The sequence below is a fragment of the Sceloporus occidentalis genome, unplaced genomic scaffold (assembly GCF_023333645.1).
Source record: "Sceloporus occidentalis isolate IW3139 unplaced genomic scaffold, rSceOcc1.0.p SCAF_4, whole genome shotgun sequence".
In the NCBI taxonomy this organism is placed as follows: domain Eukaryota; kingdom Metazoa; phylum Chordata; class Lepidosauria; order Squamata; family Phrynosomatidae; genus Sceloporus; species Sceloporus occidentalis.
In genome coordinates, this window is record NW_028316984.1 from 75,634,783 (window position 1) to 75,650,538 (window position 15,756).

General features: G+C 43.8%; 2 protein-coding genes across 2 annotated transcripts in view; both read right to left on the reverse strand.

The window, feature by feature from the left end:
- The window catches only part of LOC149314007 (insulin-like growth factor-binding protein 2), a 108,705-nt gene extending 94,044 nt beyond the window's left edge, over positions 1–14,661 (reverse strand). The window contains exon 1 of the mRNA XM_089520358.1: positions 14,594–14,661. The gene's annotated coding sequence lies outside the window, so the exon portion shown is untranslated. The remainder of the gene's footprint in view (positions 1–14,593) is intronic.
- Positions 5,410–15,083, reverse strand: LOC149314008 (insulin-like growth factor-binding protein 2). The gene is made up of 3 exons (XM_089523051.1): positions 14,594–15,083; positions 7,331–7,385; positions 5,410–5,479 (listed from the first exon to the last, which is right to left on the reverse strand). Exons 1-3 carry the CDS (start codon positions 15,081–15,083, stop codon positions 5,410–5,412), a joined length of 615 nt encoding a protein of 204 aa, XP_089379177.1.
- Between the last annotated feature and the right edge of the window lie 673 nt (positions 15,084–15,756).

Below are 15,756 nucleotides of genomic sequence, written 5' to 3' on the forward strand. Positions count from 1 at the left end.
TTTATAAAAAACTGAGTGGCCCAGTCTACAAGATGAAGTCATCAATGAGGGAAACTGATCTTCAGATATAATGACTCAGACAAAATTTTCAATTTAAAAGAAATATAAATTGTAAAGAAACTGTAAATTGTGCAGTCCTTCCAGAGCATTTGCATATACAGAAATTTGAAAGGTTAAGCAAACAAAGCTACAACAGGTATGGCCTGCACCTTTCCTATATATATACATTAACACTGTTCAGATTCCAGTGAGAGCTTCTGAAATGAAACCCTAGAAGACTGCTCCTCATAAACCCTAATGAATGTATGGCCAAAATGAGTGGAACCATAGTTTTAAAACCAAAGAGGCATAACTTTTTAAAGGGTAAAATGATTTTTAAAACAATTAGCACACGACAAATATGATCACAAGTGAAACAAGTCCCTTTTAAGCACAGTACTATTTGAACACAACAAAATTCATTCATCTTTTAAAAAAACGCTACTGTCCAAAACAAAGGTATTGCTCTCTACAATGTGTCTGCATTAAGTCAATGCAGGGCAGTTGATAGAATCTGTCAACTCTACACAGATTTCTCTAACATACATCTGTTGCAAATTCCATTCTAATCCAAAAAAGAAACTTTATTTCTGAATTTTTGGTCTTCCCTCAAAAGTCATTTTGATTTCAAACAGAGGGATGCTGTGTCACCTGTCCCAGAATAAACATGCTTGTGTAACTTGAATCCAGAGGAGCAGGGGATAGCAATTACTGAAGACTCCATTAGCAGAAGCTGTAAAATCTTCTTTGCTGAAAGCTAGTGCAGCATCAGGCCAAAGGCCAAATTCCAGACAAGGTCACAAGTCTCTAATTCCTCTTCATACCAGAAGAGAGTTAGAAGGTTGTAAAGAAATTCCATTTCATAAAATTCCTATTAAAAGGCTTTGCCTCAGTTTAAATGCATGAGTCAGATATTTTCAAAACTGCAGAAACACCCACATATTCAATGCCCATAGCATAAAGTTGGTAAGAACTCAGCACCATGATCACTGTTTCCCTTCCCATCATGGCTCTATAGATAAACCTGGAAGTAAGGAAGTACAAGTGAAATGTTTACCCACAACTAGTTACTTGTGGGTTAACCAGGCTGCAACTAAGCTTCATTTCCAAAGTAATGTAAATAGTAAGGCTATTAACAATAACAATTGTCATTTTATTGTTTGGTTATTTAAAAATAAAATAAAAATTAAGGGCATTTTATTGACATTCTGACAGGAATTTCCCAACTTTTATGTCATTTTCTTATCAGTCCTAAGATTTTCCTTTTCAAAACGTAACAGAGAACAAGAGAAAAATAATGAACAGCACAACAAATACTGTACTGGCTGGGTTCTAATAAATACATTGGCTTAGCACAAGTACACTTATATTCATTGTTGTTGTTGGCTCCACAATTCAGTGGCACCACAATTCAAAAAGGACATTGAGAAACTGGAGCGTGTCCAAAGGAGGGCGACTAAAATGGTGAAGGGTCTGGAAACCATGTCCTATGAAGAATGATTTAGGGAGCTGGGCATGTTTAGCCTAGAGAAAAGATGGTTAAGAGGTGATATGATAGCCCTGTTTAAATATTTGAAGGGATGTGATATTGAGGATGGAGCAAGCTTGTTTCTGTTGCTCCAGAGAACAGGACTCAGAACAATAGATGCAAGCTCTAGGAAAAGAGATTCCACCTCAACATTAGGAGGAACTTCCTGACAGTAAGGGCTATTTGACAGTGGAACAAACTCCCTCGGAGTGTAGTGGAGTCTCCTTTTTGGAGGTCTTTAAGCAGAGGCTGGATGGCCATCTGTCGGGGATGCTTTGATTCAGATTTCCTGCATGGCAGAATGGGGTTGGACTGGATGGCCCTTGTGGTCTCTTCCAACTCTACGATTCTATGATTCTACAGGATCCCGGCTAATAAGCTGATTTCTCAACTCTGGAATGAGCTACACTAACAGACTACTTTTCGAACACTGTAATTAATTCAGGAGAGCAAATCCCCTATAAAATATAGATTCACAATGACTGCTGTTTTGTTATCCTCACTCCTGGAATTCAGCTGTATTGTTTATGTCAATCTCTTTTCCTGATATTTTACTTGCTTCTCACCTGTGTCTTGGTTGTCTCCTAATCAATGAACATGGAGATGAGAAGACTGTGATCATTTTAGCCCCAAACCCTGAGACAATATATCTTCCTGTACGATGTTCTATCCAGCTCTGTCAACACTTACCCGCCTGGATTCCTTATGATAGGGCAGGGTACAAATAAATCTATTATTATTATTATTATTATTATTATTATTATTATTATTATTATTACAATAATAATAATAATAATAATAATAATAATAATAATAATAATAAAATTTTATTTCTATACCACTATTCCAGCGATCACATATTGGTAACCTACAGCCACGTTTTAGGAGAAAGTCAAGAAAAATAATACAAGATCTCATGAGTTCCCCCCTCCTTTATGTACCTGTTCTCAAGAGCCAAACAAAATCCTGTAAAGTATAAAAATAACCAAATATACTACCACAGATCCTAAACTTCCTGCACTAGCATATGTCTTGGTTTAAAAACATTTCTGGGGGATGTGTATACTAGCCACAAAAGCTCAATGCAGCCTCCATTTAGAGTTGGGTGTCTCTCTGGAGTTTATCAAACGGGAGGAATTTCTCTTAAATTGGAATGAAAAGAAAGTGGGGCCAGAATGCATTCACTTAAAGTCGCTAGTTTCGCGTAATTACGTGAATACGCATTGAATTCGAACTGGCTCCCTATTGCCTGAATTTGCATGTGTCAGCCAATCGCGCATTAACGTGAAACCACATGATTGTGTTCGGACTGACTTCCCATTACCCAAATTTGTGTGTAGTGGGTTATCACACAATAACGTTAAACCCCATGATTGTGTTCAGATTGCCATTGGATTATACTTCCAATTCTCCTTGTCTGATAAACTCCTCCATTACCAGACATTGAGGACAAGCCATTAGGAAAATGTTGTCTGCATTGTGCTCTGTGTGTGTTGTGGCCTTTAAGTTGTTTCCAATTTATGGCAGCTCTAAGGTGGACATATTATAGGGACTTCTTGGCAGGTTTCTTCAAACAGAGTTTGCCACTGCAATCCTCTGAGGCTGAGAGACAGTGATTTGCCCAGTGGCCTATTCATAACCTTTCTGGCATTGGGATAGCCTCCTCTTGGAGACAGAATGCAGACTGTGTAGCTCTTTGATTTGATCCTGCAAAAGATCAGGGCTGCTGAGTGTGGGTTTAAACCCTAGTGAATCTTTTCCCCATGCCCTTAACATTTATTCATTCCCTTGAGGTCCTTTGTGAGGAGGGGAAGTAATAGTAGTCAGTGACAACCACAACCAGTACATCCATGTGCGCATACACACCTGGCTACTTGTCCAAATTCACTTTTTCAGCCACACTGAAAGAAGGTCTTCTTGCAGTTTCACATGCCTGTCAGTGGCCAATACGGGGTTAATCAGGCGATGTTCAGAGCTACTCTCAAGAAAAGAGAAGTTGACAAAGAACTGGATGAGCTGCCCACCTGGACCACTCCAACTCCAGCCAGCTCGGGTCACACTGGGCTAATCACCTCCGAGTCTCTGTTTCCAGCTTTTAGTATGCGGTTTTGGATTTCAGCAGTGGTTTCTTCTTCTGCCTACCTGTCTGCCCTTCTCTTTCGTTTCCTTCCATCTTTTTGCACTAATTTGCTCACCCAAAGCTTCCCTCTTCTAAGTTAGAATCACAGAATCAGAGTTAGAAGAGACCACAAGGGTCATCCAGCCCACCCTCCTGCCCTGCAGGAATACATAATCAAAGCACTCCTTCTGACAGATGGCTATCCAGCCTCTGTTTAAAAACATCCAAAGAAGGAAACTCCACCATGCTCGGAGGGAGTGTGTTCCACTGTCACACAGCTCTTGCTGTCAGGAGGTTCTTCCTAATGTTTGGATGGAATCTCTTTCCATGTAGTTTGAATCCACTGTTCCAGGTCCTATTCTCTAGAACAGCAGAAAACAAGCTTGCTCCATCCTCAATATGATATCACTTTAAATATTTAAATATGGCTATCGTGTCACCCCTTAACTTTCTCTTCTCCAAGCTAAACATATCCAGCTCCCTAAGGTCATAAAGGCATGATTTTAAGACCTTTCATCATTTTGGTCACCCTCCTCTGGATACACTCCAGATTGTCAATATCCCTCTTGAAATGTGAGATCTGACCAAAGCAGAATAGAGTGGTACTATTAGTTCCCTCAAGCTAGACACTATGGCCTGGTACAGACTGCCACTTTGTGATGGCCTGGGGCCGAAATTAAGGCTGGGGAGCACAGAGCATCCACATGCTCTGAGCTCTCCTGGTGGCAATTTGAGCTCGCGTGCATCCACACGCCACGCACACTGATGACATGTCTTGTGTGCCACGTCCAAATGGGGCGGCACACAAGAGATGTCACTGTGCCACTCCAGGGTGCTAATGGTGCCACTCCAGGGCGCTAATGTTTTTTGCAGCTCCTTTTCCGGGCCAATCGTTGCCACACCCGTGTGGTTGGCATGGCAAAAAAACACACACAAAAAAAAACCAAAACAAAACAGGGCAGAAAGGGGCAGCGTCTCGGCACTCCTTTCTGCCTGTTTGTACCAGGCCTATATGCCTATTGATGCAGGCTAGGATCATATTGGCTTTTTTAGCTGCTGCATCATACCATTGACTTGTGTTTAGCTTGTGGTCTACAAAGACTTCTAGATCCAGAAGTCCCTTAGACCTATGTTCAGTTCACTTGCTTGCAGCAGCAGATCAGCTAAAAATCTTTAGTATTTTTGTAATACCAAATTTTGTATGGCATTATCACTTTCTTTCATCAGTTTAAAAATTGATGTCAAAGAAGTGATGAAACTACCAAGAAAGACAAAAAAACATGCAGTGGAATTGGGTCTTGGGTCCCCTTCTAGATCCCAGCCCCAGTAATTCGTACCACTTCCACCTCCCTTTTGTCAGTGTTGCACAGGGTGTTCTTATTCCATGCTACATATCTGGCAAGCAATGCTTGTGTGACCATAATTTTCAAACCATATGCTATCCAGCAAGATTAAGACTGATTGGGGAAGTTCTGCCATGTTTTCTAAAATGTGTTTTTAAACTGTTTTAATTTAGCGTTTTGAACAGAATTGTTTATTTAATTTTTTTAGGTTTTTGTATCAAATGGGTTTTAGCTGTACTTTGTTTCAATTTGCTGTAAGCCGCCTTGTATGAGCAGAAGGATGGAATATAAATTAATTAAATAAATAATGCCATTATAAGAACAAAATGCTCATCTGTGCATCCAAGTATACATATGTACATGTGCACAGAGCAAATTGTTTAGTATTTCTTAAAGCTTAAGGCTCCAACAACCACTTCCTTTGCAAAACCAGGTTCATTTAGCACCAACCTGAAATACAGGGGAAGAAAAGAAAATCATTTTTGAAACAAGGAGAGAACAGGACATCTGCTAATGGACAATATAAAAATTAGAACAATCAAGCCTAAAGCATTCTGAATACTTATAAAGGAATATTTGTTTCATCGAACAAATAACATCCAAACAGTTAGCCAGGTATACAAATGAAATGCTTCTGATTGTTTGATATTTATTAGTTGGACTAGCAGTGGTTAGGTCTAAATAACCAGGACAGTTATTCCTTTGGCTTTGGAAATTAATGCTAGTCTCTCAGGAATAACTGGAGACAACATGACATCTTCCAGTAATCTGTAGTTTTAACTGAAACCAGTGCTAACCCTGGAAAGGTGCAAAGCAAGCTATGAAAGGGCAATTTCAGCAACAGTTCCAGCCGTGAGTCAGCAATAAAACACTGCCAAAGTTTTGACTGATTCACAGCACTCCACAGGGCATTAGGAAAGGTACAAATAGGCAGTGCAAGAAACGTCCTGAAGGGGAAAAAAAAGAACACAACTTGCAACCTATTGGAGAGAAACACTGTGGATTAAGGAGTGAAAGTCCTGGGACACATTAGAGACTAGCTGATTTATTGCAGCATGTGATTTTATAGGTAACAGTTCATTTCATCAGATGTGTAAAGCATGTTATGGGTTGTGGTGGGTAAGCACAAGGGTATAAATCAAGTTAATAAGGTGAGACAAAAGACAGCAGGAATGGGAAAACCAGAGGAAGAACACTATAGCAGAAAGTTCTTTTGGAGGCAGTTGTCATAAGATCAGCACAGAAAATCATTATTCAAAACTGCTGATTCTAGTTTTCTAACAAATTATATCAATTGCCAATTTTTCTTTAATCTTATCCCAAGGATAATGTTTAAAATCCTGAAATTCTCCCTTATTCAATTGTGAATTTCCATTTTCAGTATCTTTCCTGGTGAATGTTCTGTTTGGTATGGGTAAAATGCTGACCTTATTGCACGATTTGATCTACTCCTGGTACCTAAAGTTTCATTTTCTTCCTCCTCCTAAGTACCAATAAAATTGGCTGCTGATTACAAAATCAACTGGTGCTAAAGAACCATCACAAAGGTTATGCAGACAGTCTTATCCTCTGCATGCTTACTCAGATGAAAGACCCTCTGAAATCTATTGGGGTGGGGATCATTCAGACATGTGTGTGTGTGTGTGTGTGTGTGTGTGTGTGTAACAACATGAATAACCTCACTCATGCCTTCTGGGTTTGTTATTCACACTATGGAACCACAACTTTGTAAATTCTGTTGCTCACATGTGCTAACACTCGAAGAAACATGGAGTTGACAATGCAAATGTATTCAAAATGCGTTCAAGGCATAATCCTGGGTCGATTTGCACTGGTTATTCACACTGCCAATGATGTGAATCTTTTTTTAAAACTCAAGGACAAAGTGAGATCGATTATCCCAGGTTAAGTGGGTTTTTTGGCAGCCTCCCCCAAACTTAATCAGATGCATTTGGGATGCATGTGAACAACAAAGATTCAACCTGGATTCATCCTGGATTATTTTTACAATCTGAATAATCCCTGTGACTTACATTAAAATACATGTGGACAGGACTGGAGTGATAGGTAGACCATGACCTTGACATTTCTGTAAACTGTGGTCTGAAGACACAAGAATGTCACTGTAGAATGGTGATGAACACAATACAAATATGAATATCTTGAAGGATAATCTCACACTTACTCCATATTTTGTATGGCAACATGAATGAGTAGCCAAGCCCTATGAGGAACAGCTTAGAGAGCTGGATATGGTGAAGAGATGTTACAAGTGGTAATATGATAGTCATATTTAAATACCTGAATGGATGGCATCTAGGAAGTACATTGAGTGTGCTTTCTGCTGCTCCAGAGACTAGAACATGAAACAATAGATTCAAATTATAAGAGATTCCACCTAAACATGAGGAAGAACTTTTTGACCACAAAAGATGTGCAACAGGGGAAAAGAATGATTCAGAATGTGCTGGACTCTTCCTTTGTGTTCTTTAATCAGAGACTGGATAGCCATCTCTCAGAAGCGTTTTAGTTGTGTATCCCTTCATGGCAGGAGGCTTGGATGGCCCTTGTGATTCCTTCCATCTCTATGATTCTATGACTCCTGTAAGATGACTCCAGATTTTATGTACTTACTAAAAAGCAGTCCTCTGAGAATATAGTCCCCAGTGTCTTCACTGCAAATGCACACATTCTAGTTTTCACAAAACACTGTTATGTATCTTCAGAAATATCAATGTGCTCATGTTGATTGATAGTGCAAAAAACAGAAGTCTTCAGCCTCTAATACTAAACACAGTTGATCCTCACACTGCCAGTTGTGTTTATGGCAGTAGGATTAGGGGGGAGTTTTGGAAGCCAATTACCAAATGGATATTTATCACTCAGGAGCTTGGAATGAAAACCCACAGACCCATTATATGCAGGAATACAGTGAGAATAGCTGGAAGCAATGTTTGGTTGAAGGCATAGATAGAGGCAATAGACAGCATGTTGGGTTTGCTAACCGAAGCAAGGAAATCAACTAGCAGCATGAAGACTCTGGTACAGTAAATCAAATTGTATTGGACAACTTCATGGTGAGAACTGAATATTCAAAACTTTATAAAACTTGATGGGCACAACTATACTTGGCCCATTGGTGGGATTTCCACAGACTTACTGTTTTTTGTTCCAACGTTCCCCCAAATAGCCACAGCCTTTTTTTACAATCAGTGACAGCATGTGTTTTTTGCTGTGGGTTATTTGTATTTCTTTCTGCCTACAGCACTTTCTGGGTTGGCAAGCACAGATCTCAGTGAAAGATTAAACAATGCTGAAGCCCACAGTAGGAGAATTCTCAGCCTTATTACTTGTTTCACTTGGGCAACCTTCCTGACCAAACTTGCCAACCCCATAATTTAGGAATGGCATACAAGTTTTACATTCCAATCCTGAATCAAGAGAAGGATCTCCCTCCCCACTTCCTTTATGCAAATCACTACAATTCATGGAATTCACAGGAAGGACAATAAACCAGCACCTGGTTCCTTGGCTGGCCAGAATTGCTCATGCCAAAGTCAAATTCTAACTTATTTTGCTTCTGTTTCCAAGAAGGAGTTTAAACCAGTTTCCCTCTATTCCTCATGCTTGGATTCCAACATTAATTACTCCAATTCTTTGTTTCTGCTTTTGATGGAAAATCATCCATCATCCCTCTCATATTTTTTCCAGACACCCAGCTGGAATGCAGTATTGAATTTTTGTATTGAATATTGAACATTAGGTGGAGATAACTACTTTTTTTCCTAATGAAAATTTCCTTTGCATTTAAGGAAATATACTGCAATCTAAGCTTGAATGAATTTTATTCTCCTTGGCATAAGTGTCTGAGCATGGTCTGCTCCTTTCCTCTAAATTTCATTGGCTTTAAATATCACAGTTCCACGCTTCACGGAATTACTGTTATGCTCTGCATTTCCATCAATCCCTAACATGATATCAAAGAATACACAGGCAATGTGATGAAAAGGTTTGTTTGTTTTTGGTTAATTCATTATCAGGAAAAGTGCTCCGAAAGAATTTAAAATTCAAATCAAGCAACTGATAAATGAAGTTTCTTCATATATCATTTTAGTGGAAACTTAATCCACAATTCAGGCTCACTTCACATCACCCTTCTTTCAAACACAATATATCTGCTCATGATTTGTTGAATATGCAAATTCAGCTCTCCAACCACAGTTTTCAAAAAGACAGTCTATCTATCACAAAAAGGAATTGGGGGGAGGGGGAATCCAGCAGCACTTTTAAAATTAATTTATTTTTAAAGGTGCTTTTGTGGTCGTGCAAAAATTAAACCAGTCTTAAAAGTACTGGCAGATTTCTTCTCTGTCCTCCACACCTTTCCTCTTTTCTTTAGCACTGCAATAGTTTTCATTTAGTTCAAGGGAAAACAGTTAAATCAATTCTAAATACACTTCGCCAAGAATGGGAAAGTGCCACTAAATGTAGATGGCCTTGCTTTTGAGTAACATAGTTAGGATTAAGCCGCATCTGTGAATAAACTACAGTACCGTTATACACACCAATTTTAGCATAATTTGTACCACAACAGCCATAATATGATGGATACAAACCTTCATACATCCATTCTTCACTGCTTCTGACAGTTAGTTTTAATATCATTGTAACTAGCTGCTTGTACCAAAGGACATTAGGTAGGACTCCCAAGATAATTATGTAGAGAAATCTTGTAACACGTTTGACACTAACGGAAAGAAAGAAGTTGGCAGCATGAGCTTTCTTAGACTTCAGTCTGCTTACTCAGATGCTTTTTTACTTCTGTAGACTTAAATCTACTTCTTGCTGCCAACTTCTCTTTCCGTTAGTCTCAAAGATCTCTCTACATACTGCTTCTATAGACTAACATGACTATATCTTTGAATTCTCCCAAGACAGGTGTTTAAGCAGCCAATTGCAACACACTCCAGACACTGCAGTGTTAACTGCCTGGGAAGGAAAAGCCATTAGTAGGTGACCAAAGAAAAGCGAACTTGTACAGCATCTCTTAGAGTTGTTTCACATTTTATGTGACAGTTGTCTTTGGCCCTGGTACATCATGTTGCATTCTGTTCCCTACAGTAAACATTTAAATAACAGAATGTGTCCTTAAACATCCTTGGACATGAGCTAGGACATCATGAGTGGCCATGCTCTTCAGCATATCTGCTGCACATTTATGGTATGCTCACACCTCCTGCACTTGCCATACTGGAGCCACACCACTGCATTCTGAGCAAGCACAAGTGCAACAGAAAGTGTGAAGCAGCTCTTAGTATTGCATCAGGTCTAGCTGGCAATTTTCAAAGAAGCAATTTTCATACTAGTCTGATTTGAGTATAAAAAGGGAAAGAACAAGTGGTCCTAAGGCACCTTTAAGACTAACCAGTTCATTTCAGCAGCAGCTTTTGTGTTTGGTTGGCAGAACTAAGAACTGCAACACTTCAGAGTGCACATGAAGAGTCACTTATTTAAATGCTCCTACTGCTTCCTGTTGTCCTTATGACACAGGCACACACAGTTTTAAAAAACTTTCACGACGTATCAGGGAGAAAGCTTCTCATAGCCTTTTCCCTAGAGCACTCAGTTACTGCATAAATTTTTTCGCCCTAAGAAAAGACTGAAATGCAAGCTATACATATACATATGCTCCCTGTAGTCTAACACCCCAAATCCACAAAACAGTGATACCTTTATGAGACCAACCAAAATGCATATTATACATGTTTCAACCTTTCAATGCTCCACTGGCTTCTTCATCAGGCAAAGATGTTAAAAATCATACAGGAGAGAGGGAAAAAATTGCAGTGTTAACCCCAAGCCTGCCTTTTGTCAAGATGTTGCTGTTCTCAGTTCACATGAAGGGCATTCATGCAGGCTGGGTCCTCTTCCTTCTGGCCATGTGAGGATTACAGGAAAATCTTTTTAAGTTCCATTAACAAGACAAAAAGAGATCCAAGGTGCCTTGGTCCTTTGTGAAGCTTCAAGTGCCTTTGTTAGGTAGAGAGCACTAATATGATACACTTCAAAGATATAGCCCTGTTATCTGTAGAATCATCATGTAGAGTAGAGAGATCTTGTAGCATCTTTGAGACTAACTGAAAGAAAGAAGTTGGCAGCATGAGCTTTCCTAGATTTAAATCTACTTCCTCAAATGCATCTGAGGCAGTAGACTTAAGTCTACGAAAGCTCATGCTGCCAACTTTTCTTTCAGTTAGTCTCAAAGGTGCTACAAGATTTCTCTAGACAGTGATACACTTCAGCATGCCTCACCAAGACTATCAGTTTTTTCTGGTTCTCAGTTCTCTGAAGCCTTATTCCAGGTAGGCTGAAGATGTGAAAAAGGAGCAAGGCCATACATGCTGAACCACTCCCAGCGTTCCAAAATGAACAGGATTTCAACTTGGATTTGACCAACCTTCCCATGGATGCAAGTAGATTTTGTTTCTAGGCCATGTATGTGTGTGTGTGTGTGTGTGTATGTATGCACGTGTGCATCTTCTTGCTCAAGAAAGCCCTAGTCTAAATAGCAATAGTAGCTTCATTCATATACCGCTTCATACCACCTAAGCAGTCTCTAAGTGGTTTACAACTGTAAGCTCATTGCCCCCAACAAGCCGGGTACTCATTTTAGCGACCTGGGAAGGATGCAAGAGCCCTTGGCTCATACTGAACTCGCAACCTTATGGTTTGTGAGTGAGTGGCTGCAGTACAGGCATTTAATCACTGTGCCACCAGGGCTCCTGGTCTAAACACAAGGGCATGGGGGACATCACACACTAGACCAAGGAGACATGGCCAGGATGTACAGGAAGGGCAGGGTGCCCTATTTGCCAGTTCAACCTGCCCTATTCCTTGAACAGGATTGGAGTCTTGGCTACCAAGACATCTCTATTTCTGTGGTCATGGCAGGAATTTGGAGCAGACATTCAGGGCTTGATTCAGCAGAATGAAGAGGGCAGCCAAATGCCGTAGGTTTGAAGTAAGTGTGAAGTACAGGTTGAGTCTCCCTTAACAGATATGCCTGGGATCAGAGGAATTTTTTTTTTTTTGGGGGGGGGGGCATTTTGGAATACCTATATTTCCGCATGCATACATAATGAGATATCTTGGAGATGAGACTCAGGTCTGAGCACATAATTCATTTATGTTTCATATGCACCTTATACATGTAGCCTGAAGGTAATTTTAGACAATGTTTTTAATGACTTTGCGCATGAAACAAAGTCTGTGTACCCTGAGCAATCTGAAAGCAAAGGTGAAACACATGAAAAAAGCCACACATGAAAAAAGTTTTGGGCTTTGAAATATTTCTGATTTCGGAATCCTGGATAAGAGAGACTCAACCAGTAATACATATTAGACACACAGAACTGCAGAAGCACAGATTTACTATTGGAAGGGTGTGGGTTCCCTTCGAAAAGTGTATAAACAGCTACAACTCCTGTGCCTTGTTGCTACAGATTGAGATCTAACTGTTCTGCAAGGCTATCCTTTCCCCCTCTGACCTCGGAGCCCACTGGCCTTTCTGTGCCTAGTCACAGCTGGCTTCTGTCTTGCAGCAAACTACCCTTCCCCTCACATGACTCCTTTCCCCCAATTTTCCATTGACTTTCTTCAGCTATTGTCATTGAGTCATTCATCCCCAGCAGCTTTGCTCTCCTGCTCAGCACTGGCTTCTGCATATTTCCAACTCTTACTCCGTGTCATTTTGTTTAACATCAAATCCTCCTACAGATCATCAACCCTGGGATGCCTATCTTCCCTGCATCAGTTTCCCACATCTCCTTGCTTCCTGTCTGCAGTTCTGCATGGCCTTTCTGTCCCAGATCACACCTCAGTGTCACCCTCCTCCCCGCACACAAAGAGCCTGTCCAGCCACCTCTTCTCCCTCTCTGGTTGACAACTCTCAAAAAACCTCAGCCAGCATAGCCAGTGACCATGAGGGCGGGGGGAACCTGGGAGTTGTAGTCCCCCAAAATAACTTTGTGAGTCCAGCCCATTCTCTTTCAGAACCAGCCTCCCTGTCTGCCTCCTTGTTGTAGCTCCATATTCAGATCAGCGAGACAATTATTCTTCCACCTTACTCCCCATGTTTGAAACAACTTTTTGGGACTCCCAGTGTGTTTGGGGAGTCCAAATTTTCTGGGTCCCCCCCCCCCCCATTTTTAAAAAACCTTTACTTAGCCATGTTCATTTTCCTGTTACTGATTTAAAAAGCACACCATACAGAACATAACATCAGGAGAGCCAGCATGGTATACTGGTTGGAGAGTTGGACGACAACTCTGAGGGACCAGGGTTCAAGTCCCCACTCAGCCATGGAAGTCCACCAGGTGACCTTGGGCAAGTCACACTCTCTCAGCCTCAGAGGATGGCAATGGCAACCCCCCTCTGAAGAAACTTGCCTCAGGGTCGCCCTAAGTTGGAAATGACTTGAAGGCACAAAGCAACATGTCTAATACCCAGGGCACTTGGATCCCCCTCCCGACTTGTCCCCTAAAGGTTTCTCCCTGTTTTCAGGACGCCTCCCATGATCCCATGCCTGCTGCCCCATCCCCTTCCTCTCTCTCCCTCTGGACTCCGCTCTGGCAGCTCAGGGCCTGGGACTTGCAGTCGGCCTCAAAAGGCAGAGGAAGGTGGCGAGTGGAGCCCACTGCTTTGGACCCTGATGGAGTTTCCTTCTTTGGAGATTTTTCAAAGCGAGGCTGGATGGCCATCTCCTGGGAGCGCTCTGAATGGGTCTTCCTGCAGGGCAGAAGGGGCTTGGAGTGGAGGGCCTTTGGGGTCCCTTCCTATTCCAGGATCTATGAAGGTGGTCACAAGGAAAACGTGACCAGCGCCTCTGAGCATGTCCAGAGGGCATTAGCTTCACCACAAAGTACTGTCAACTTTTTTTCAAGTGGATATTAGAAGAGGGTCAGCCAGGGATGGATGTCTGCCGGGGACAAGACCCAAGAAGTCCCTTCCTAGGCACAGCCCCGACAAGAGGAGAGCAAAGGCCAAGGGATCTGGGGGCACCTTTCAGGCTGACGGAAAGCGAGCGGCGGGGAGCAGCAGCTTCCCAAGGCTTCCGTCGGCTCCCTCCGATGCAGCAGGCGAACCCTTCCCGACTCAGGGCGAGCCCTGCTGCCATGGAGGCTTTTCTTGGCCAGAGGGCTCCGGAGTGGGCTTGCTATTGCCTCCCCTGAGGCTGAGAGAGGTCAGCCAGTGGGTCTTCACAACATGAACCCAGCCACCTGTGTATCCTGTGCCTCCTCCGGCTTAGGGCGACCCTGTCCCCGGGGGACTTTCTGGCCAAGGCTGCTTCAGAGTGGGGTTGCCTCCCTGAGGCCGAGAGAGTGTGACTCCTCTCAGGTTCCTCTCTGGCTAAATGGCTGAGCCGGGACCGGGGCTGAGGCTGAGAGAGTGTGACTCTCCTCAGGGTCCTCCCCCCTGGTTCCGTGGCTGAGCCGGGACCGGGACCCTCCCCTGGGGCCGAGAGAGTGTGCCTCCCTGCAGGTGCCTCCCTCCGCCTCTGCTCACCGGGGCCCCTCTGCTCGGGGCTGGCTCCGTCCTCCTGGGGCTCCGGGGCGGCGGGGCCTCCGTTCCTCCCTCCGCGCGGGGCGCAGGAGCCTTGGCCCTGGACCAGGGCCTGGAGGGGCAGCTCGGCGCCGGGCCTCGGGTAGCACTGGAGCCCCGCGGCGCAGCGAGGGGTGTAGACCCCGCAGGGCTGGCCTTCCAGGCGGGCGCAGACCGGGCAGCAGCCGCAGCCGGGCTCCCGGACCAGCTCCGGGCAGGAGGCCAGGGCAGCGGGGGCAGCGGGGGCCTGGCTCGGGGACAGCAGCGGCGGGGGGCAGGCGGCCAGGCGGTCGGCGGTGCAAGGCGGGCAGCGGAACAGCACCTCGGGCAGCGCCAGCCCCGACGCCCACCACAAGCCCAGCCACAGGCAGCAGCACCGGCAGCACGAGGAGGAGGAGGAGGAGGAGGAGGAGGAGAGGAGCCTCCGGGGGAGCAGCGCCCAGCGCCCGGCCATCCTCCCGCAGCAGCACCAGCAGCAGAGCCTCCGACGGACAGGTGCCGCCGACCCTCAGGAGGAGAAGGCTGGAAGACGAGGCTGCTGCTGCTGCTGCTGCTGCTGCCGGCGCGCAAGGAGGGACGGGCTCCGCTGGGTCCTAGGCGCCGGATCCACCACGCCTCCCTCCCCCCTCCTGGGCAGCGGGGGCGCGCCCCTCTCGTGCCCGCGCCGAAGGAAGGCTCCCGCTTGGCCTCGGCCTCCCCGAAGGCTTCCTCCCCGACAGAGGCTAGCTCTGGGCCACCTTCCCCTGGGAGACCCTCCAGGGCAGAATGCGGGCGGGCGGGGGGGGGTCTCCTGGAACGACACTAGAAGTTTATCACACTTTGGGAGCTACTTTCGGCATGAAAGAGAGATTAAAAGCCCCTTGAAGGCATCCCACGAATAAAGCAAAAAGAAAGGGGGGGGGGAGAGTAATTGCGTGAATGGTTATCGCACACAACAAATAAAAGCGATATTGGGAATGGATTGGCAATGAGAGTAAAAAGATGGAAGTAAAAAGAAAGTTTAAAAAAGAAAGGCTCCCCCACTCACATGCAAACGAAACATCAGGAAGAAACTCTTCTAGAACATGGCCACATAGTCCAAAAAACCCTCAAAAAAGTATGGATGTCAGCCATGGAAGCCTTTGCCT

Bases quoted from the DNA above. Each gene is read 5' to 3' on its own strand.
- LOC149314008 (XM_089523051.1), bottom strand. From the start codon at position 15,083: ATGGCCGGGCGCTGGGCGCTGCTCCCCCGGAGGCTCCTCTCCTCCTCC. The intron at 7,386-14,593 runs GTGAGCAGAGGC...TTCATGTTCTAG, and splicing joins CCCCGAGCAGAGGGGCCCCG to TCTCTGGAGCAGCAGAAAGC. The intron at 5,480-7,330 runs GTATTTAAATAT...CCTGTATTTCAG, and splicing joins CCTAGATGCCATCCATTCAG to GTTGGTGCTAAATGAACCTG.